This window comes from Rhipicephalus sanguineus, chromosome 1 (assembly GCF_013339695.2).
Source record: "Rhipicephalus sanguineus isolate Rsan-2018 chromosome 1, BIME_Rsan_1.4, whole genome shotgun sequence".
NCBI lineage: Eukaryota > Metazoa > Arthropoda > Arachnida > Ixodida > Ixodidae > Rhipicephalus > Rhipicephalus sanguineus.
The window spans coordinates 325933463-325958684 of record NC_051176.1 but is presented as its reverse complement, the minus strand read 5'-3'; the positions used below and the strand labels follow the sequence as shown (position 1 = coordinate 325958684).

General features: G+C 45.3%; 1 protein-coding gene across 1 annotated transcript in view; it reads right to left on the bottom strand.

Annotated features, from left to right (window-relative positions):
• The window catches only part of LOC119383896 (peptide transporter family 1), a 658636-nt gene that overhangs the window by 112344 nt on the left and 521070 nt on the right, over nt 1-25222 (bottom strand). The window contains exons 10-11 of the mRNA XM_037652169.1: nt 18785-18874; nt 11598-11642 (exon numbers count right to left, since the gene is read on the bottom strand). Coding sequence (XP_037508097.1) covers nt 11598-11642; nt 18785-18874 — 135 coding nt within the window. The remainder of the gene's footprint in view (nt 1-11597; nt 11643-18784; nt 18875-25222) is intronic.

Here is a 25222-nt window from a genome sequence, read left to right as displayed (position 1 = left end):
GGCGTGCGCAGGTTCCCCCATCAGGGGGGGCGAAGGTTCATCGCAGCGCCCCCAACCTACTAATCAATGTAAGGGGCAGATTTTGCGCCCCCCCCTCTTAGGTGACTAGAAGGGTCAATGTATCGGACAGATTTTGCGCCCCCCCTCTTATGTGATTAAAGGGGGCGGCCGCCCCCCCTGCCCGCCCTGTGCGCACGCCTATGGCTGTGGTGATGGAAACAGCTTGCGCAGTTCCTCCCGCACGATCGCTCGGATCATTTCGCGCTGGTCGTCGGAGCCGAGAACATGAATAGCTGGGCTGTCTGGAATCGATCGTCGATTGTACTGGCGAGTTCGAATTTCCAGCGTCTTCTCCATGATCGTTGCTTCTGAGACAAATTCCTGGGTGGTCTTGGGTGGGTGTCTCATCAGTCCCGCGAAAAGCTCCTGCTTGATTCCTCGCATAAAGAAGCGAACTTTCTTCTTCTCGGGCATGTCAGGGTTAGCATGACAGAACAGTCGGTTCATCTCTTCCATGTAAAGCATGACGTTTTCATTTGGGAGCTGGACACTTGTTTCTAGCAGCGCTTCGGCCCTCTCCTTGCGGACGACCCTCGTAAATGTGGCGAATAACCGGGTGCGAAAAATGTCCCACGTTGTAAGGGTTGGCCCTTGGTTCCCGAATCAGGTTCGAGCGGCGTCTTCCAAGGCGAAGTACACATGCCATAGCTTGTATTCGCTACTCCAGTTATTGAAAACGGCCACGCGGTCGTAGGTTTCGATCCAGCTTTCCTGGTCTTCGAATGATGACCCGTGGAAGGTTAGCGGATCCCTGGCTTGTTGCAGCACGACTGTCGCTGGGGCTGGCACAATGGCTATCATCGTTGCCCCAGTTGTGATCATGGCCTTGGTTTTCCGGGTCTTATCGGGTAGAGGCCCGTACTCTGGTTGTAAGCCTTGTTGCCTGTGACTAGCGCGTTGGTCGGGGTTGGCGTCGATGTGTTCACGACTCGGGCTGGGTTCACGGCTTGACGGGGGCGTCCGGAACCTTAAGGACAGTCCCTCCACCAGATATCACGGGGTCGTGATGTTCACGAAGGCAGCAGTCGGCGTGTCAAGATGAAACTCGTAATTTGGCCTTACTTGTGGCCGGAAAATGGAAACTCAAACTACAGCAAGCAGTGCACGCTGTACACTGATAGCGGCGAACAGAGCATCGACCGTCGATAATGTGAACCGCAGCAAGGCGCGTCAGCATTTATACATGCGGCATCGAACATTCCAGCCTTATCGGTGGTGGCCGCGTTAGTTCGAGAATAAACTCAGCTGGAATAACAGAGAGCTGAGCTAGTTGGTAAGTATTCATTGTATTCATTCACCACCACGGCGTTTGTGGTGTCCTGACTTCCTTCTTGTGTCCGTGTTTGCACGCCCTGTCTTTTTACAATGAAACTCAGCTGTTCGCGTTTGCGCGCTCAAGCCTAACAGACGATCCTAAAATAACCTCGAATGGTACCAGACAATCTGGCGCAGTTTGCCCAAAGCAGCAGCTACACGCGCAATAGGCCGGTAACATAAAACATAGCAAGAAAGGAGCGTGTGTGGCACTGGTGTGAACGGCGTCCTGTGCAATGTTTCTTGCGCTGCCGCGTTGTAAGAGAATCTTATGTATGGAAGGATGGCGTCCCGTGTCTCGTGCTCGACGTCGACGTATATGGCCAGCATGTCTGCAGTGGTCTTATTTAGACGCTCGGTGAGGCTGTGGCCTGTGGGTGGTAGGCTGTGTTCCGGCGGTGTTTCAATATCGCTTGCGCTAGGTCAGCGGTAAAAGCCGTACCGCTGTCGCGATATGGACTTCTCGGGCGCCGTGGCGCAGTTCCCTACCTCGACAGCTCTTCCTTTAGGCAGGGCCCTGGTTTCGGTCGGTGCGGGTGAGGTAGTCCGCGTCTACGATGATCCACTTGTTGCCGGTCGTCGACGTTGGAAATGGCCCCAGCAAGTCCATCCCGATCTGCTGGAAGAGTCTACGAGGTGGATGGATTCGCTGAAGAAATCCCGCTGGCCTTGTCGGTGGTGTCTTGTGTCGCTGACAGTCCCGTCATGTCGTCACGTAACGAGCGACGTCACCAGTAAGGCGTGGCTAGTAGTACTTTGCTTGTATGCTCGCGAGTGCGGGGAAAAACCGAGCTTGCTAGCTGTCGGGTCATCGTGCAGTGCTACGGAACTTCTAGTCGCAGTGCCGAAGGTACAACGACAAGGTAGTCGGTTCAGGCCGGCGAGAAGTTCTTCTTTACGAGGACGTCGTTCTGCAAGAAAATAACGCAAATCCTCGCCTGAATACCTTGGGTACAACAGTGATTTTGCCTTCCAAATACTCTGCCTGGCTTCTCAGTTCCGCATCGTTTCGCTGTTGTTCGGTGAAGTGGACACTTATGGGTCCGAAGAAGCCGTCTTCCTCGAGATCGCCATAGGACGGCGGATCAACTGGTGCGCGGAAAATGCAGTCGGCGTCAGAGTGCTTTCGTGCGGACTTGTAAACGACGAAAATGTCGAATTCTTGAAGTCTCAAACTCTATCGTGTGAGGCGACCTGAAGGGTCCTTCAAGTAAGCTAGCGAACACAAGGCATGGCGGTAGCTCACAACTTTGAAGGGCCGGCCGTAGAGGCAGCGGCGAAACTTTGACGTAGCCCAGATGATGGCAAAAGATTCCTTTTCTGTCGTGGAATAGTTAGCTTCCGCATTGGATAGCGATCGGCTAACATAACTGATAACTAGGGCTCCGTGTTTTCTGAGTTATTTTTCTTGAAATTCAGAGAGTGTTTTTCGGAGTTTATATTTTTGGCGGAAATGCGGCGTCTACCGGAGATTTTTTCTCGTAAATCCTGAATTCTCCGAAATTCAGAGCCTAATTTTGCATTATTCTCAATTCTGCAATATCTTAGCTGAAATAATATCTGAACATGAAGACATCAGCACACAAGGAGCGTATCTTAGGTGTCTGAAAGGTTCAAACGCACACACGCAACACACACACAAATACTTGAACACAAAACACCTATGTGCCCATTACTACCTTGAATCATGCTGTGAGAGACGCAAGCATATTTTACGAGGGGCGTGTATTTGATGTTGTCTGACGCGCCCTAGTGCCGCCAGGTGACCGTATATTAAGATATCGTCTCGCGCTCCTGGGCGCCCTACATAACGTTGATGTTTCTCGCTCCGATAACTCTTTTGATAAATGTGCGGTCTCACTTGAGGTCAACTTTACATCGGCCAAACTGGCCCATGTATCAATGATCGCTTAAACATCGATAAAAAAGGCACAAGGTCACGTGAGCCGTTAAAATCGGAGTCTATCGGATAAATCTAAATATTCCGAAATTTCACCGCGACTGTTTATCGGATTTTTTTCGGACCGAAAACACGAAGCCCTATTGATAACCCTTTCCAGTCCATCAGTCCTCTGCGCAAGGACGGCGCCGAGTGCCATGCTGCCTGCGTCGGTGTGGATTTCCTTATCGGCGTATATTCTTGGAAATGCGCAAGTATCGGAGGCGCTTCCGGGTGTCGTTTCAGTTAGTGAAATGCTTCGACTTCCGCCGTTTCCCACATAAAGTTGACGTCGGTCTTGGTCAGTTTATAAGTGGCTCGGCGGTGCGTGCAAAGTCTGACAAACCGCCTGTAATAGGCGCACAGGCTGAGAAATTGACGCACGCGCCTTCTGGCGGGTGGGTGGCGGGAATGTAGCAATGGCGGCTGTTTTCTGCGGGTCAAGGTGGACTCCACAGTCGCTGATGACGTGCTCTAGGAAAAGGAGCTCTTCGTACGTGAATCCGCACTTGTCCGGATTGAGTGTTAGGCGTGATGACCTAATTGCTCGACGCACTGTTCCAAGGCGTCGGAGGTGTTGGTCAAAGCTGGGCGCAAAGACGACAGCGTCGTCCAGGTAGACAAGACAAGTGTGCCACTTTAATCCAGCACTGTGTCCATAACGCGCTGGAATGTCGCATGCGCCGAGCAAAGACCAAATGGCATGGCCTTAAACTCCAACAGGCCGTCCGGTGTTTTAAAAGCCATGCCATCTTCTCATGGTCGCTCTCGTCGACTGGCACAACTCACTGAACGCCGAGCCGTATAACTGCGGCAGCGCCAAGCAGCGCATCTGCTAGCAGGGCAGCGACAAGCAAGGCATCGGTCTATAATGATGTAACGATCAGCGGCAGCCAGGCCGCCGTCGTCTCAGCCAAGGTACCAGAAACAAGCGGCCTGGCAAAGGAACCGACTGACTTGCATCTAGCCGGGCTAACACTCCCGTTGGTGGCGCCTCTGTGCATTTGCTGAAAATTAGTAAAGTCATTGAAAAACATACTCGTTTTGATCTCCATGCTTTCCCCTTCAAAACGTATACTGCTGCATCTGCAGGTTCACGCCTTACTTCAAGGCCTGCCACGCATCAATTGTCTCGCACTAATTTGTGGAGGTGGGACAACACACTTAAACAAGGTTCACTGAAGCTCGCGCGGATTGTTACTCACATAGGCATACCTGCCGGGGGGGGGGGGGGGGCAAGGGGGGGCGCTAGGCCCCCTGCTTTTGACAGTAGTCATTGTCGGCTGCAGACTGGGAAGCTGACAAGTCAGGCAAAGTTTTACTTGAACGCAGCAATAACGTAATTATGTAATGGAATTTGTGCTACGATTCAGCTGTGACGACTGTCCTCCGTGTGTCATGACCACGCACTGTATGCTCTCTGCGGTGCCTATGCCACGCTTTCGCGTCTTGCGCTCGAGCATTGCAGATGAGCCTGTCGCTCAGCTGGGGCTCTATAACATTACAACAATCTGTCATGATTTTATTTTGTTCTGCGTGGCCCAAGATTTACGTAATCGGCGACGCAGATACGGGCGGGAACCAGTCAACGTTTTATAGCCAGATCAACTGTTCTCTTTCTTCAAGAAATTTAGTTTCTTGGAAAACGATTAGCATCGCCTCTGCTCTATATCCAAGCTGCTGTGAGTTGATGTGTGTGCCCAAGTGTCGAGTATTTTAGTTGTGGCGAGCCAGGAGAGCTAAAAATATTCCCACTTTAGTCTCCGAATAACCTTCTTCACCTTGCTTATCATATGGTAGCCTGCAGCGGTCGCAGTGACTTGTAACAAGGCAGTGGAGTCGAGGTCATTGAGAAGCCCAGCTTTTAAGTTTGCCGCGTTACTTGATCTACCTCACCAGGGAGATGATCAGCGCCCACGGTTTTCTGGACTAAGAAAGCTGCCCACCTGCAAATGATTGTGTCTGTTCCTAGTGATTATTTCTCTCTCTACCTCCGTGTCAGCAATGATGAGTTCACAGAAAGTTGTATACGCACAAAAACAGCTCAACAACCTTATACTTCTACTGAAAGTATCTATTATACAGATATGAATCCATCTCGCCCGCTGCTACAAGTAGCCGCTGCCAATGTGATTGGCGGGCAGCCTTCTTGAATTACGTCCAGAAAGGGACACTCTTTGGATATTCAAAAAAAAATATTGTTCAGCATAATAATGCGCTGCTCATTGTGCACACTTCATTTTAACGCCGTGCGTTTTCGCATACTTGTGACGTCGCCTAACAAGCAGGCGATTTTATGGCACACCGAAAATTTTTGACGAATAGCGAAGAACCAATGGCCAATAATACGCCGTATTGAAAATAGTTTAGTATTATATTTTTTCTTTACGCAGTTATGCATAAGTGGTAATTACTCGGTGAATCACGTATGCGACATTTGTTGCGTCGTGTTAGGAGCAGTTGCTGTGAGCACGACTCAAAAAATTTCGACCAATCATTACCAGCTAACGACCTATGCGGAAGGAATGCGGGGTAGTTTAACGTTATAATGATCCACATTCCTTCAAAGAAAACTTGAGGTTACACAGTTTGCGTAGGCTATTTACTTCGAGGAGCCGAAGTGGAGGGGCTACTTCACCGCTTTCCCGTCCCCGCCCCGCACAAGCTGGGGAAAGTAGGAGGGCAAGGAACGACACCCAGTATATAAATTCGTATTCATTTGTAATATTATAACTATACACAACCAGCTCAATGTGGTTTCCATAAATATTAATTGACTGAACTTCGTCTTCTTCTTTAGAAAGATTTTATGTTAGAGGGCTATAACAGTAAAAAAATGGCACTAGGCTTATCATGAAGACTCCTGCGAAGTACCTTGCTTTGTCAGCCACATGTTTTTTTTTAATAAATGAGAATTTAAGGTACTGGAGGTATAGCAGGTTCTCCATACGCATCGTATTTACAGCGCCAAACTGAGAGTGTGGAGTTTGCAGATGGAATGCTCAGATGAAGAACGGGTTAAATGTGGCTGTACTTCTTAAACGTCAGGGTAATATTTCGAAAATGTTATTAAACACTGCTGTGTTGTCGCGGTTTAGGACGACCCAATCTCTTTGTGCAGATTCTTCCTTGATTTAAAAGGAACAGTTTTGAAAAACAAATAATCTAATCATCTCTATGAATATAAAAAAGTCACGTCAAATTCAGACAAAATGTAGTGAGAAACGGAGTGAGACGCTAACCCCCACCCCCCCCCCCCCCGCACTCGCGAACGAGTTCATACGCCACTGGGTACTGACCATTGTGAGTCATGCGCACAACAGCTGACCACGAGAATCAACTCTTTGCCACACACTGTGAAAGAAAGAGAGTTGCTTGACAACTACAGAGAAGAAAAGATACGCGAGCTCGGCGGCAAGAAATATAAAAAGTTCTTGCACGATAATATATGAACTAGCGCCTGCACCTCTAATAATGCAACGTCTTTGCGCATTCGTGCTCGACAGCCACTGCAAATACAGTAAATATTTCTGGTACCACGTTATCGACAGAAGAGTGGAGTGTTCTTTCCCATGGCTTGAACATTTGTCCTGCTATTGGCGGATATAATGAATTCTAAGTAATCAGTCACTAGCACAATTTGGAATGCGTTTACGTGAATACTTCCGCGATGGGCCTACATCTAACAAAACAACGTTTTTTTCCTACTAAGCCTGGGCTTCTCCTTCAGAGAGGGATAAATGTGTCGATATTTATATCAGAGCAGTGCAGCGAGATGTACTCGAAGCATACAAAAGGCAATCGCCATTCCACCGCAAGCTAGCACCAAAGAAAGCGAGGCGTTCACTAACCGTGACAACATCGTCATCAAACCGGCTGATAAATGTAGTCCGATTGTTGTGATCGATAAAACTGATTACCTTCGTGAGGACTACATACAATTGAATGACCGTGCATCTTACAGGCATTTGAGCTACGACCCGACCGAAGAGTTCAAGACCAAAGTAAAAAAAACTTTAGAAGACCTAGTGAAATAAAACAAAATTAAAGCATCTGCACTTAAATCATTAGTTCCCCTGAGTCCGGCAGCTGACAGACTTTATCTGCTACCTAAAATTCATAAACAGAATAATCCAGGCCGACCAATACTTTCAGAAATAGGAACCGCCACGGAAAGCTTGTATCACTATGCTGACAGCCTAATCAGTTCAATTCCTCCTATTTTTTTTCCATATATCAAGGACACTACCAGTTTCTGCGTGACATAGAGGATTTGCATGTTCCAAGCATTCCCAGGATTTGGGGACATCTGTGCGTGGCGCCATCTCTCGGTGGTAACGACGGCCTCCTGCCGTAACTGAATGGGAGATATGCGAAAAGAAATCATATCTCTTGAAAAAAGCAAGCTATCAAAAACGACTCGGGGTTCTATATAGTAGAGACCTACTGGAACATTTTGGTAAAATTGCAGTATCGCACTACAAAGCCTGTGGCTTCCCAGGGCAATTGAACACCGCCCATTAGAAATACATGGGGTCCCATTGTAAAATTTTAAACACTCTGGGAAGCCACGCGGTTTGTAGCGCCACACTGTAATTTTAACAGAATGTTCAAGTAAGTCTCTGCTGTATATAACCGGGAGTCGTTTTTGATATCTGTATTTTTTCGTCAGATATGATTTTTTTCGCCTATTTCCCATTCAGTTACGGCAGGCCACCGCAGTCCCCGACGACAGATGGCGCTACGTGCATATGTCCCCAAATCCTGGTCATGTGATTGTCTTCTGGTCACACTAGACGTGGCGTCACTGTACACAAACACTCGCCATGCTGACGGGATTCAGTCTGTACTCCGTGCTTAAAACGACTCGGTAGATGACATACCCATCGACGGTTCTAACTCAAGCATTATTTTAGCACTAATCCTCGAACTTGACAAGCTTGAGTACGACGGCGAACATTGCGTTCACACCAGCGACGTCTCGATGGGCACAAACATAGGTCCCAGTTATGCGAAATTCTTCATAGGCATGCTATCAAATGATTTCCTCGCCACTCGTGATTTTAAACCGTTTTATTACAAACGCTTCATCGACGACATTTTCTTAATTTGTCACCACGGTGAAGCCGCATTAATTTCTTCTATTTGTGACTCCAATAACGCAGAACCATCAATTTCTTTTTCCCACTCTTATTCACCATTCAGCATAAACTTCCTGGACGTCACAGTATTTTTGTGCAATGGTCAACTAATGACGAATCTTTACAGAAAGCCATATTTCCATTTTAAAAGCAGCCATGTCAAGCGTTGCAAAACAAGTATCCGCTCTAGCCAAGCTATCCGTTTCAAAAGAATTTATTCGAACTACAGTGGATTCACTCGCAACTGTGACCAGCTCCGTAAAGCACTAATCGAACGACAATATCCTTCACGAAAAGTTGACGACGCCCTCAAGCGTAAAGATCTCATTAGTAATGACAAGCGCCAACCTCAACACCATCCTAACGCATTGTGCATTTATTCCTTGCACATTCTCACAAAGCATTACAACATACTGACACAGAGCTACCTTAAAACGTTTTCACGGAATCACCAAGAATGCTTTTTCGCCGACAAAAGAACCTGCTCGATATTTTGACCTCATCCAAGTCAAAAGCCATTGCTCCTGCTGGTTGTCATCCCTGTAACAAAGCACGATGTAAACTATGTGCGCAGATGACCATTGCGACGACTGCTAAAATCACGGCATCTAATTTTTCAGTTAAGATTAACGGAGACTTAAGCTGCGACAGCAATAACATTATCTACTCACTTGAATGCTCAGTGTGTCACATGCAATATATCAGACAGACCGAAACATCATTTCGCACTTGTTTTAACAATCACAGAGCGCACGTTAACGGTTTGATACATCTTGCATTGTCTAAACATGTTCAGCTGCCGGGTCATTCGTTTGACAAAATCATGGTGACGCTGTTACAATCAGGCTTCAAATCGCACCATGACCGCGAAGAACCTTTTCTAATACATACATTCAACACTGTGTGTCCGGTATTAAAGAGAGAGCAGGAAACGTCTTTCTGCGATGTTAGCATTTTTGCTCAATCTTAAACGAAATGTGCCAGCGTTTTCATTATGTAACAATCGCTTTTTATCTTGTTGTTTGATGCGCAATCATCGTCACCCTGTGGTCAACGTTTACAAATGACATTTCATGTCCTGTGATCCGGCCTGCTGTATTAAATCTGCATTCGTTTTTTTGTAGGTTTTTTGCAGTCGTTGTTGTTTTGTGAATTTTGTACATTCACATGTTGTACCCACGTGTTCATGCCCATTAAACCGGCTGCACGCTTGTATTTTTGTTTATTCTGACGAAGGCCGCGCCAAGGCTGAAACGTAAATGAGTAAAAATATCCAATTTTCTTAAGAGTGCTCCTTCATTTCATGACTACATGTGTACCGGACCTACAGAACTTTCTTTTGAATCGTATAAAAAGTGCAGGCATGCGCACAAAAAAAAACAAAAAAAACAGGAGCGCTATCGGGGAAATGGTGGCAAGCGAAGCTTACTCCTTCTTTTTGTTTCTTTATCTCACATTGCGCAATAGCCCCTCCTAAAGTAAGCGTTCAGTTTTCTTACAGGTAGCGACCGTCCCCGGAACGCTGTTTTCAGGCTGAGTCAGCATGGCGTCTTTTGTGTTCTGTCCAGCGTTTGTCAGCCTAGAAAGGCCCAGTGAAAGGACGATCACGCGATCACGAAAACGCTGCTTAGGAATTGAATTTCCTCCAAGTCGTAATTTTTGACTAAATCCGCAATTCCTGTTATCGATCTCACGCGTTGTCCACAGATGGGTTTTAGTCCGCAAACACGAAATTTTTTAATGAAGCGCCCATAGCACTGCTTCGCAACTGTTGTTTTTTTTTTGCATCGTCGGTGGAACGCATTCGTATGCTTGAGTTCAGTTCACATTGGACAGGCATGGACGTGTGGTCAAGGCATTCGCTTTCGGACCGGGAGGACTCGGCTTAAAACCCCAGCCCAGAAAAGAAAATTTATTTCATTCTCTTTACAGTGGAAGCGTTCTGAGATCCAGGACCGTCAGGGGTGAAGAGAGAGGAGCGTAATGAAGGAAGGAAAGAAACGGTGCGTCAACGACGGACCTGCGTCTTTTTCCCGCTTTTCGGGAATATATGTGAAATGCATCATGGGCTTCTGGAAGAAGAGTAGCCAAATGGACGACGCCACATAACATGAACGGAATAAAAGTTGGGACACTTTGGGCCTTTCAGAATTCCCGAAAACACCGGTGCGCCACACATGTTCTTCATGGGAATTGATTGTGTGAGGACAGTTTTCTTACATGAAGATGTATTTTCGCTTGATTGTTTTAAGCCATCCATTGTCGCTAGTGTCCGCGTCTTGGCGTTGCACAAGTTACGAAGGAAAAAGATGCCGTGCTTTCTTGTGCAACGAGCCATGTTTTTCGGCGCTACCTAAACGATTGACAATAAAACCTTTTGACTCAAATGTTCTGATCAGCGCCGGGCATTATGTTTGCCCGGGGCATTTTTGTTCATTTTCTTTTAATAACCACCACCGTAATTGCTCTCCTGCACAGCCAGCCGCACAGCTATTTATTTTATTCATTAAGTACCTGCTTCACCATAAGTCAGCAGGAAAGGTGCTGTGCATATAATCAAACACACAAAAACAGACTAATGAAGCATCGAAGAAATCGCCACTTGAACAGACACGTGCCAAAGTATTCCAATCTTGAACAAAGAAAGAGTAGCGGAAAGCCTCATCCCTAAAATAAATCTCACGTATTTTTAATACGTGATCACGTACTTGAGCACTGGAGAAACATGAATGAAAACACAATGGTCTGATTATCCCCGTTCTAGAGGGATATATACTATGGAGAAATTTTAATCTGAGGCTTCGACGACGGTGTTCGAGAAGATGGCACTTTAATGCTTTTTTGCGCTCTGTGACTCTAAGCTTCCCGTCATAATTGCCAAGAAGAAACCGAACTGCTGTGTTGTGCACTTTTTATCAAGTTTATCTACAAGTGATCCAGAATACGGGTCCCAGCACGCATACTCCCCTATACTGCGGTCATGCGTAAAATACAGCTCCGCCGTAAGTTTCTGTAGCAAACTACTCGTTACATTCCAGGAAACTCGATGCTCAAACAGCCCGGTTCCTAACATGAGTTCCTAACAAGGTTGACAACACTGCGTAGGGGTTGCTGCTTCGTAAACTCTAGGGTTAAGTACTCACGATTTCGCCGTCCATCTTGTTTGCCTGCAGAGTCCACTGGGAGCCCTGCCATGTAATGCGTAATTAAAAGTAAATTTTTTTGAATAGCGATAGCACAGACAGGTGGGTGATTCCACGTAAGATCGAACAAACGATGGCTGGTCGACCTCTCAAATTTATTTCAAAATTTTATATATTATTGCCTGATGAGTGGAAAGAAGAGATCCGCAATTTGTTTTGCCGCCAAAAATTTTTTCGAACCACAGGAAATCAATAATGACGAAGAGGTGGAGTGGAGCGCTCATCCGCTCTGCTGTTTTGGCCAACTTTCGTTATGAATTGCACAAAATGTATTAAAGTTAGGTAGCTGAAATTTATTTACCTTAATATATGCATGTTTTTGCTTCTGCTCAGGTATTTTTAGTTTTTATGTGTAGTGTATATGTTTTTATAAAAAACCTCAAAAATGGCCCAATCGGCAGAATTTTCTTTACTTTGAAGGTGTTTATCTCAAAAAAGCCTTGTAGCAGAGGTACAAAAATTCCGCATTACGTTGTTCGCATGTTTATCTACGAAACTGCCAAATCTTGTATTTATATAACTTTTCGGGAAAGAGATATGATCGGGCTAAGTTCAAGAAAACACCGAACAATGAAAACTTCTGACGACAATTTAAAAAAAACCCCATTTTTTAAATTTCTTAAACTTTGTCCACTTATTCTCCTCCACATCGGCTTTCACAATCATTAAAAACATGTTGCATAATGTCGTTGCACTAATAGTTACGGCCCCTCCAATGAGACCCTTAGGCAAGGATGGGCAATTCCGACTTCTTGCCCAGCAAGTGTATAAAATGCCGGCAGGATTGAATTTCTTTTTATTAAAAGGTCAGCATGTACCTAAAAAGGTGTCGCCGGCACTGAAGACGTTAATTTTGAAATTATTTGGTCCCTGAAGCGGCCACGAGCGCGGAGCTACCGAGTAGGCGCGCGCGCACCCGAGATGCTCGTTGTAAGAGACGGCGCAGTGAGAGCTCGTTTTCGCGTCCTCAGACCGATTGAGTTCGAAACAGCAGCACCTCTCGGGTGTCTTGAACGCACGTGCACCGGTAGTAGCAGTGATCTGGTTAATTGCGTCGCTTTCTTTTTCAGGGGCATAAGAACGTCATCGTTAAACTGTGCGTTCCGTGAAGATATTTCATTGCAGTGGTAGCAAAAGCACGCGTAGCACAAGTAGTCCGTCTCACTGACAGTCACTGATCTTTTGGGCGTTAAACGTTCCTTCAAAGCATTTATGTCTAGGTCGGTAACTCTCCGAAATTTTGGCTTCTTTGCAATAATTAAAGAAGTACTGACACGATTTTGAGACATCGCAAAAGGGACATTTTTTGCTTCGTTGGTATGCAGTGTCCCCGCTGTCCACACACTGGAGTCGGAGAACACGTATAAAATAATTTTATTTGACTTTGAAGTTTTCGTCGCTGAGCATTTGCAAGCCAGCCACACTGCAAGGACATTATCCCGACAAGTCAAGACAGTTCCTCCGAGTTCGCGAGTTCTGCGTCCTGCATGCAGCCTAAATCGTAGAAATCACTGTCAGGGTCACTGGACGACAATTCACTCATCGTTGTCTGTTGCACCACGAGCAGATGACGGATTTCCCTCTAGTACGTCGCGAATTTCTGTATCTCCGTGAAGTCACACTGCTATGAAACGACACTGAGAAGCCACCCCCTCGATGTCGAAACCGAAAGTGCCTTTTTAAGGTGGCGCTAATTAACATATATAGGATGCATTCCCAGGCACCACAATAGTCGTTTTAGGTTTCTCGACAGCAGTATTTTTATTTAGAGCAACAATCCGAATTTTTTATTATTTCGTGTCAGTACTCCTTTAAGCTTCTTGTGCTTCGAAAGGTAGTCTCCACAATAGACTCATTCAGAGCTATACTTTCTCGTCATGAGACGCACAGGAGGAGTAGAGTAAGAGCAAAGCACAAGAACTATCCGCGCCGAATGAAGTGTGAACAGCGCACCGAACGCGCGGCCAGTTCACGCCGTCTGCTGCCGACATCTAATATAGACAAGCGCATCCGGTTACCGATAGTTTTGCTTTTCTTTCCTTTGACAATCCATATTTTGCTTTGCCACTGGAGCGCCACGTTCATGCTTTCCACTGATCGCCACTGGCGCAGCAGTTTCTGTGGCAGCAGCGTGCGTGAAGCGAGCGCTCATAGCTCCCTTATAGAGTTTTCATCTTGCTTCCATCTCCGCCGTGTTATCAGCGCCTAGCTAAGATGCGAACAGAGGGCGGATAGAATAGCGAAGCTCCAGTGCACGTGCGTTCAAGTCACCCGAGAGGTGTTACTGTTTCGAACTCAATCGGTCCGAGCTCTCACTGCGCCGTCTCTTACAACGAGCATCTCGGGTGCGCGCGCGCCAACTCGGTAGCTCCGCGCTCGTGGCCGCTGCAGTGACCAAATAATTTCAAAATTACCGTCATCAGTGCAGGCGACACCTTTTTAGGTACCTCCTGACCTTTTAATAAACATAAATTCAATCCTGCCTGCATTTTATACACTTGCTGGGCAAGAAGTCGGAATTGCCCATCCTTGCCTAAGAGTCTCATTTGAAGGGCCGTAACTATTAGTGCAACGACATTATGCAACATGTTTTTAATGATTGTGAAAGCCGATGTGGAGGAGAATAAGTGGACAAAGTTTAAGAACTTTAAAAAATGGTTTTTTTTTTAAATTGTCGTCAGAAGTTTTCATCGTTCGGTGTTTTCTTGAACTTAGCCCGATGATATCTCTTTACTGAAAAGCTTTATAAATACAAGATTTGGCAGTTTCGTAGATAAACATGCGAAGAACGTAATGCGGAATTTTTGTACCTCTGCTACAAGGCGTTTTTGAGATAAACACCTTCAAAGTAAAGAAAATTCTGCCGATTGGGCCATTTTTGAGGTTTTTTATAAAAACATATACACTACACATAAAAACTAAAAATACCTGAGCAGAAGCAAAAACATGCATATATTAAGGGAAATAAATTTCAGCTACCTAACTTTAATATATTTTGTGCAATTCATAACGAAAGTTGGCCAAAACAGCAGAGCGGATGAGCGCTCCACTCCACCTCTTCGTCGTTATTGATTTCCTGTGGTTCGAAAAAATTTTTGGTGGCAAAACAAATTGCGGATCTCTTCTTTCCACTCATCAGGCAATAATATATAAAATTTTGAAATAAATTTGAGAGGTCGACCAGCCATCGTTTGTTCGATCTTACGTGGAATCACCCAGGTACACATTTATTTTCCGCATTTTTACTATCAATCTAATTGTGTCCGACTTCAAAAGAAGGCCACCCAGCACTGTCTCCTTTGCGGTGGGCCCACTATGCCAATGTACGTGTGGTTACCTTAGCTTGTGACATTAAGCATTTGACACAATATACAAAAAGTTTAGCGCCACCGAGCCTTCCCATACTCCTCGCATCACCTTGTAATGATCGCAGCCCCCAACTGATATGGACTGAAGTTATGGCCTTCAAATTTTATCATCTATTGCCGATGCCAGGCGGCCGCCTAACTGCATTATACAGTAGAACCCCGCTGTTACGTTCCTCACTGCTGCCTTTTCCCGGCTGTTACGTCGTTTTCCGCCGGTCCCGGCATAGCTCCCATAGGATACAATGTATTGGGAACCCCGCTGTTACGTCGTAACTGTCGGACCGTTCCCGTATGATACGTCGCGAAGTGCGCCCGGAGCCGACCGAGTGACTACCAAAGAGAGCGGCCATGGTGCATTTTCACGCAGCTTGGCCTCGTTTGACCGTAATATTAGCCGCATGAGAGGCGCAAGCAACAGAATCTTTCAATTGATGCAAACAAAAGCATGGCCTTCGAGATTCAAATTGCAAAGATGGCGTCTATGACGTAACTGCTCGCGAAAGCAAGGCCTTTAAGATTGGCATTTACTATTGACAAAAGCATAGCCTCTGAGATTTGCATTGCACAAACATTGCGTGTATGACGTAATTGCTTGCGAAAGCAAGGCCTTCGAGATTGGCATTCACTTCTGCCATCGCGTTGGCGTAGACTCATCATCATCGTTATTTGTCGGAGAACGGGAGGAGTTCGAGCTGGTTGGAGCTCGCATGGTCGTGCGTGCGGTTCGCGGTCGGACTCGCCGCGCCGGTCGTGATTGCGTGTGCTTAGTTCTTTCATGCCTACAGCTGTTGGTGTTAAAAAAATCACATACGTTGATTACATTTCTGTGGATAAGGCCGTCCTAAGCTCCGCGTTTCTATCCATCGACTAGATCGCGGCTGAGCGCGCCAATTTTCGTGCTGCTCGTAAGAATTGAAATAAAATTCTGTACCACTAAATATTTTGCCGTTTTTCCTGTTTTTCGGCTCTTACGTTTCCCGTCTCTTACGTTTATTTCCTACGGTCCCTTCAAAAATGTATCAGCGGGGTTCTACTGTATTATGTGGACACAAGTCCGGGAGTATACCTTTGCCGCCAAGTACATGCAACTGTCAAACAAATGGGCGCGCGTCGTCTGCTTCGAGGCTCGAGTGATCGCGTAATCGGTAAAATGAGGGCCTTTTGCTGCATATTCCTTGCTTGATGAAGTTATTCTTTGGTGGAGAAAACACGCTCGGGTAATCGACAGAGTTTAGTCGAAGCCACTGTTACGAGAAGAGGAGCGCCTTTGATTGTTGCCGCCCACGAGGGACGACGACTAGACGAAACAAGAGAACGAGGCCAATTGTTTTCCCATGGATGCACAACTACTGCTGCACCGAATAAACGTTTTAAAAGTCAAATATTTTTTAGCATAACACTTTTATCTATTTCATGTATATTTTATGAAGAGTATCTGATAAATAGACTTGAAAAAACTTCATTCCCAAATGTCAAGGTTTGTTTGCAATAATTACAGCCCGTACTTCAGCGTTTCTGAAACGAAGGCCACTTTGAAATATCATCTGCTACGTGTACGTAAAGAGAAACTAAGGCTCAAACTATTGCACCAAATATATAACTCTAACACACGTATCAACCGTTATAACTAACTTCTTGAACCAGGCTACATATCCACTCGCTGTTATAACAACAAAAATATGTCTAGGTTTATTGCAGGACTACCACTTTTAAATGCGAAGCATTTCTTAGCGAACCTGTGGCACTTGGAGCGTTTCTATCTATCTATCTATCTATCTATCTATCTATCTATCTATCTATCTATCTATCTATCTATCTATCTATCTATCTATCTATCTATCTATCTATCTATCTATCTATCTATCTATCTATCCGCCTACGTCTGAGTGCTCTCATGATCGTCTCCTTTACTTGGTGGAGACTAAAATTGGCATGAGAGAGCAAGATGATTTGACGAATACGACATTCGGGTCATGACATGAACAACGTGAAAATCCTGTCGCGTACGTCGTCACACCCTCTGCTCCAGGCACGTGTGGCACATTGCCGTTTGCCAGGGGCCGCGGTGTATGGCTATACGCCACAGGTGATTCGCCGTTAAAATCTACCCAGGAACGGCGAGAACAGACATTGGTAATTTAAATGCGAGAGCGTTAAGAAAAACCAACGTCGATAGCGTTTACCCGACGAATGGAAATAATAAAAATTAGGATTCCAGCAGGAATCGAGCCCAAGCATTCTGCGTGGCAATCAGGTATTCTACTACAAAGCCACGCCAGGTCTATAAATGATTTGGAAAAACAGCCTATGCAGGCGTGATGTTGATACAACGTCAATTGTAGTTGTGGTGCTGGCTATCTAATTTTGCAGAAAGCAATAAAGGCTACATAAGTACTCCTACGATACAGGCGTCATATCAGATTAACGTGTGTGATGCCAGTGTTTGCTCCGCTTTGATAGCAGTCTAATAAACATTTCATTCGTATTCGTATGATTCAGCAAGCTATATGGAAGCATTTTGAGAGGATTAGGCACAAAAACACGGGGACACAGCGCCTGTTTTGTTTGCGTCTTTCTTCTAGTGTCCGTATTAGTGTGCGCGCCTTATCCTGTCAATATGAACAAGTACCAACTAGTCCAATTAGCCGTGCTACAGCGCTATATTCAAGCATTGCTCGACCCCGGAGGAATACATTAACGAAAGTTACGTGTGGTATTCACATCATTGCACCATGAAGTGCACTTAGTTTCGATAATACTGACGCATGTACTCTAATAACGTGAGGCCTGACATTGTAGCATCATAAGTTACACTTTAAACACAAGTGTTGTCGACTTGCCTGGTAAGCCGACGATGTGCACTTACTAAAACACGTCAATCCACCTCGTATCGCTTGGCTCAAAGACATAAAATATAGCATAGAAGTACTCGCTGACTGCTTCGCATGAAACCGATTCCCAGAAGGCGTGAGACCTGCCGAATTTTTTTACTACTCGTTCTTTCATAGATCTATGAGAAACTAGAAGAATTTAACAAATTACTTGGGAAATATATGAGATAATGATTTATCTTTGCTATGGTGTGAGGTCACTCCTGAAATAGCTAATGCATGTGCTAAGTGTTTTGAAAATATATTTGGTTAACCATAGTTGTGGTTTGTATGCACAACGTTAGAGTGATCTTTGTACATCAGTGTATAGCTATGTTCAAAGTGCTGTTTTTCTGCTGGTTATGTTTTTTTTTTACCCACACCTTGCGTAATGCCTTTGTGGTGGCATTTTATAGATAAATTAGCACCGGAGGCATGCCGCAGCGAATATATCATGCACAAAGAGGAGCCTTCGGGGGCTGTGTAACCGCTAAACTAATTGATTTCACAGAGCGAACGCTTTGTGCTAGTGGTATGAATGCTCCTTGGTGACTAAGGACACACATTCACGGACGGATGGCCAGCGTTCCTTTCTTTCGCGCGAGAAATTTGCCTATCAAGGTTGCTTTACTGCAGCTCGCACTGTGCTAAAGTTGCCTGCTGACTGAACGGCAAAAAAGTGAGATATATGCATGATCACTTCCTCCTCCCGCTACCTACAGAAGCATTATGGCGGATGTGAATTGGGAAGAAGAAAGGGGAAGCCACAGAAAGAGCGTCAAACATTATCAGTTTACAATGCGCTTATAGTGAGAATATTTCTAAAGTATTCTGGATCCGTATGGGAGCTTTAAAAATCCGTAGGAGATGTGTGTGACGATCGTTTCACCTGTTGGTCGAAGAGAGCCCAGAAGACAGGCAAGGGCGCATACAGCACAAGCACGTGTAGAACGTCCTTGATGTCGGCGATGAGCGATTTCTGTGAAAAAACAAACCAACAAAGAAGCAACAGAATTAGGTATTGTACAGTGAGCTACGGTTTTCTAAATTTATCTGGCAAACCTTAAACTTTTACCGCACATTGTTGCATTTAATCAACATTTCAAGAAATGGAAATTAAAACACAAGGAAAGCCTACTTGATCCGCCTGCACACGTGGTTACATTTCCACAACACTGCTTTGAAAATGTAACGAGGAAGAAGGACAATATGTCGCAGTGGGACACCACCTTATCCAGAAGAGCCAAGCGCGACCTGTTGGCACCAGCGCTGCGATTCTTGTGTCGGTCGTCGCCACCCGCTTTCAGCGTCCATAGGCATCCTGATCATGTCCTACTTGCGTTAATAAACCCCGTTCCAGAGTGGTGGAGGTGCGGGGTACTCAACCTCGAACTCCGAAACATGAGACTGCCAGCTCCCCCAGAAATGGCCGACGAAACCATCCAGCAAGGCACAGCTCAACCTCCGATGGTCATCGTGCCAACTGCGCTGCGCCTGTGCGATCCATCTCTTTTCAACGGCACCGATTAGCAAGATGTCGAAGATTGGCTGTCGACATTTGAAAAGGTGAGCGCAAGCAACAAGTGGGAAGACCCTTCCAAGCTTTAATATGTTTCCTTCTACGTGAAAGCGGTCGCAAGCCTCTGGTTTAACAACCACCAGTCAGAATACACCATCTGGAGTGCTTTTAAGCAACGCATTGCCGATGTGTTCGGTCGCCCCGAGGTACGCAACCTCCGTTCTCAACACCGCCTACGGGGGGCGTGCACAGCTGCAAGCAGAAGGCTTCACAAGTTACATCGAAGACGTGCTCGGCTTGTGTAGGCGCCTTAACCCTTCGATGAGTGGAGACAAGATTAGACATTCCTCTGGCCTGTCGTCCAGTTTCCCCCAAGTATCACGGTCCTTATCGTGTCGTAGAACGTCGATTTCATATAACATACGTGATTGAGCCAGTCAAGCCATCTACCGACAGGCGCCGCCTTGGTCGCGAGACAGCCCACGTCAGTCGCCTCAAACGATACCATGACCCTTTCCTTCTGTCGTCGCCCTGACTTGCCAGGATGGCTCCCCTTTGTCGCGGCGGTGTTGTAAGGAGGAGGGACAACAATATGTCGCAGTGGGACACCACCTTAGCTAGAAGATCCAAGCGCGAGCTGTTGGCGCTAGTGGTGCGATTCTTGTGTCGGTTGTCGCCGCCCGCTTTCAGCGTCCATAGACATCCTGCTCAAGTGCTACTTGCGTCAATAAACCCCGTTGGAAAAAAGGCAGCGCCTTGTGTTGCCATAAGTGCTCATGCCGCGCAACTATCCAGAAACTATCCACGGCGGGCGCTGCAAGCGCCAGCGTGCAGTAATACAGGCAAGTTTTGTAGCGTTAGCTACACTGGCCTAGCCGAGCCAGTTTTGCGTGGATCCTCAAGAGCCGTGCTGCGCATGCGCGAGGTTCAGTGATGTCACGCACCGGATCCGGCAGCTCCCGCGCACTCCATCGCCGCCGGTCTGCGCTTTCCAGAGGAGTGGCGTCGTAGCCTTGGCAGACGTATTGGCGCCGGCGCGCGCGCAGCTATTCGCCTTCGCTGTGCAGTCGCCGTCTGACACTGCGCTGGAGCCGCTTGATAGCACCTCTGACTGGCGTTTGCCAGTGTGGTATAGCCATGGAGAAGGAGAGCGCAAATGCTGCTCAACGGCGCAGAAGAGCGGAGAAGCTTAACTCATCGGATCCCGAAGTAGTTGCCTCGCAAAATAAATATACATGTGCCACATAATACGTATATTGTGTGCGTGTGTCATTTGAGCAGCAGTAAGCAAGATAATTAAGCTAATCCTAGACAATAAGGAAAGCTAAGAACAATTAGCTGAACCTTTGCTAACGCTACGTTATCCTGGCATAGCCGAGCTAAGCCACTCCAACATTTTTTTTTCTATTTATAAGTGCATTGCGTAACGCAATAGAGGGCGTGAAAATTTCTTAAGCTCTGCTACTCATGATGCTGATTGTGTAGATTCGAAAATACGTTGTTATCTCTTAATAGTTTGTACCTGGCGACGTTATGACACGCAAGTGCAACAACGTGTACGTGGGTTTGTTCTCCTCAGAAATGGAAATGAGCCCTAAAGGCTTATATGGCAGAGCAATTCCATCTGATAGTGAAGTCAGCGACCTTCCGGGACTGTCGACGAACGCGGGTGTAAATCCATTTCGATTCAACATGTGTGCAGCATGCTATTAGGTCGTATGTCCAAAATGTTCTCGTAGGAGTTCGGTGTATTCGTGCGCTATCATGTCGCTTCGTCCACGGTGTGCCCTTACGAGTCTGTTTCTGCGTTCTAAAGCTTGGGCCATACCGATAAAACACTGTGCGTCGTGGTGGTGTTTTATTACACGCTCCGCTCTGCCCTCAGATGCGGGCGTCCCCGTCTCTCGTGCCCTTGCGATCCACGACCGAGCCCAAAACGTGTAATAAATGTAGTTATGCCTACTCTCAAACTACACAGGCTTTCTGTTTAGTCTGCGGCTACGTTTAGCTCCAATTTGCCGCAAGTTTTATTCGCTTTGTTACGATCTATTTGCTTCTCCCGAGATCCTGCTAGCCATAATACAACGGGCGCGACACATCGCCGAATTATCCTAAGGACACTGTACTAGGGGTTACTCCCATGCTCCTCTCCCAATCGCAATAGTAATAATACAGATATTTTACTTTCTCTCCTTGAAACATTCAACCTGATGCGGTAACGCGCTGCAAGTATTCTGGCTGCACGGAAATCTCCATGACGTACTGCTAGGGGTGTGGGGACGAGCTTTGTTCAACAAGCAAGAGCAATGGCGTTCTTTTGTACCACACTACAGCAGGAGTGCACCCACTCATTGTCATGTGCAAATAAATATTTGAGTTCGAATCACACTGAGTATCTTTCCCCTTCAACGTGTTGTTTACTTGCTCGTTGTTGCAAATTTACAATGTACCTTTTTGCTGCTTATACAAACTTTAAAAATCCACGAAATTTATTTCCATGGTAGTACAGCTATGGCGCTTCCGTGCAACTTCATGAATAATAACTGGTATGACGAAGCAAAAAAGTGTGCAGTAAACGGTTAAGTTGTTCAAAGTAACCTGGTAAGAGATGACAAAGAAGTTTAGTGAAAAAAAAAGAGACGAGGTTCTACTGCCTCGTACACGTTCCCCTCCTCGTTTTGGCCGATCATCGATTGTGCTACAAAAGTCATGTGCCAGTCCGGAATAAACCAGCGGTATTTGCCGTGCTATGTCTTTAAGGTGCTGCACTGGTGCCACACAGCTAGCTACAATTCCAGTGCCGCGAAAAATTGACGGTTTGTCAAAAAAATCATCGATTCCAGCTGCAGCGGAACAGAGAGCCTCGTGCAGCCCAGCAGTTACGTGAACACAAATAGGAGACCGCAGTAGTCTTGCCCTCGACACTGTGTTTCTATTTTCAAAATTTATATGATATATGCTTCCTTTAGCTGCGCGGGGACGCTGAGTTAAGTCCCTGCTGCAACAGTGGCAATGCTGCTACATACATGTTCATGGAGCTGTCTGCTCAAAACAAGCTGTTAGCGGGCGTATAACTACGCTTAGGGAACGAAAATAACATGGAAAAAGTCGTGGATATATATAAGCCAGGTTATTTAATAAAAACACGGTCCGCCTGTCCACATTTTTGAGGAACTTCTTTCAAAGACACCTTGGAAATAGAAGGCACACAAATATGCTCGCCGAAAACTCCGGTTAAACATAATCGGCCATAAGGTTCTTTTCGCGCAGTTATCTGCATAGTATACGCGACTTATACTCACCGCTACTTTTTAGGCTGTGTACTAACTCGTATTAATAATAACATCTAGTCACAGTGACAGGCATTCACTCATATGTCTACTCACACTCACAGGTACTCACGTACATACTGGGGCCCACTAAAACTCAAAGGAACTTGCATTAATACCCACGTCCATTCGCACTGACTCATGTTAATATTAATGTTTTTTTTCATCAATGCATGGATGCAGGAGCTGCTCTCCGAAGAGGCAGCTTGACAAGAGCCCACAGCTACCTTTGTACACAGCAGCAGTGGCAACAGTCAGCAGTATGAAGTCGAATACGATGCAACAAAGCGAAAAAAGCGCACATTAAAAAACATAATGCTAATAATATTGCAATTTCCGAAAACAAAAAAAAACTTAACATGTGTATTTCGCGCAATTGGGTCTGTGTAAAGTGCAGGAAATGTATGCCAGCTTTCACATATTTGTTAAGTACAGTAGGAACAATGTAAGATAATTTATTGTAGTAGCACTGATAATTTATCTTTGGAGTAGTGTGTTTTGGGGGCTTTACTTTCCACATTTCCTTATTTCGTGTCTTAAGCAATGTAATATTTGGCTGTAGTTGGGAGAACTCATGCAAAAAATGTCGAATTTTTTTGCTTCGCGCCTGGTTGCCAATGCTAATTTAAAAGCGTAGCGGTCATGGACGGGCAATATTCCAGCCAGTTGAAACAATTCGCCTTTGTGAGCATCATACGGTAAGTAAAAAATTATTGTAATGTACTTCATTTGCATTCGGTATAGTTTTGGCAGGTTAGTGTCAGTTGTAGACCCCCGTAACAAAAAGCAATAGGTGAGGTGCGAATAGACGAGTGATCTATGGAATAAGAACTTTAGGTTATTTGGTCATACTGTTTTTCGACTGTACACCATACCCACTACGCGCGGCAATTGTCCCAGGACACTGTCGATATGTTCATTCCAAATCATATTTCTTGAAAATGTGACTCAAAAAATTTTTATGCGGTTTACTAGCTCAATTTGAGTATCGCCGTATATAAGATGCAGATTTTCGTTATAAGCTTATTTTTGGTCGAAATAGTACTGCCTTTGTTTTACTTGTGTTTATGTCTAAATTATTAAAGCATGGCCTGAGCTTTAGTTTCGAAAGAATCTGGTTCATTTTTTCCTGAAGGGTTACACTGTCTTCAGCAGAAAAAAACATGCTTACATTATCGGCATATTCAACGTGTTTAGCATCGGGATAAATGCGCGTCAAGTCGTTAGTGCACGCTACAAAACCAAGAGGTCCAAGAATGGCACACCCTTAGCAACAAGCTTCAGCTCCGAGAACTTTCTGTCTATGTCAAGTACCTGTTTTCGATATTTTATGTAACTTTTAATTAAGTCTAGCGGTGACCACGATTTCCACAGCACTTAGCAGTTCCATAGCCACGAATTCCATAGTAATTCCGTAACAACGTAGAATGCTGAGTGTTATAAAAAGCCTTGATGAAATCTCCAAACAAACCGAGTACGAAATGTCTGTTTTCAAACTGAGATAGAAAGAACTCATTCTGCTCTATTAATGCCATTTCCGTAGATCGGTGTTTTCCGAAACTAAACTGAGTGGGGGAAATCGCATTGGGTTTTTCTAAGAAGTAGCACATTTGAAAATGCGTAAGCTTTTTTGATCCTTTCCAAAATACTGGCAGAATAGATATGGGCCTGTAGTTTCGAATATCATTTCTGTCACCCTTTTTGAACAAAACACTGACTTTTGCTATCTGCATTCTTCCAGTAAACACTGCATTTGACAAACAGAGATTGAATATATCAGTCATAGGAGCAAGAAGGATATCGAACATATACTTGATGGGTCTGGTCTGTATACCATCAACATCACGAGATGAAGTGTTTTTAGTTGTGAAAAAAAGAAACGGAATGAATATCTCCTTCGACTACAGGCTCAAAAAATTTGGAGGGATAATTTTGATCAGGTAGAAATTGAGTAAACTCGCTAGACATTTCATCATTTGTGTTATTGACCAACTAGTCATTGAATATATTCAACTCCTGATAAGTTGCCCCCGTTGATAGATTCTGTACTCTTTTCCGTGTTGTATTCCGGTCCAGAAATACGTTGAGCTTCGTCCATAAGGCGTGAGACCTACCTGCGCAGGTTTCTATTTCTGTGTGCAAGTAGTGCGCTCTGCGCTTGCTAATTTCCTTATGTAATCGATTTCTGTACACCTTATACTCCTTTAAAATGGTAGAATTCCTACTCACAAGAAACTTGTAATAAAGTTCATTTTTATGTTTAATTTTGTTAAAGCAGATCACGGGTCATCCACGGCTTACGGGTTTCCTTATTGAGACGGATTTGTTTTTCTAGAAAGTGGCGTTTATAAATGTCCGAGATTTTGTCTAAGAATTTATTGTAGGCATGTTCTACGGTTTTCATCAAAAAAGGATTTCATTAAAGCTGCTACTAAGCAATTCATCTCTAAAACCATCTAGGCTAGACTCAGTGAGATCT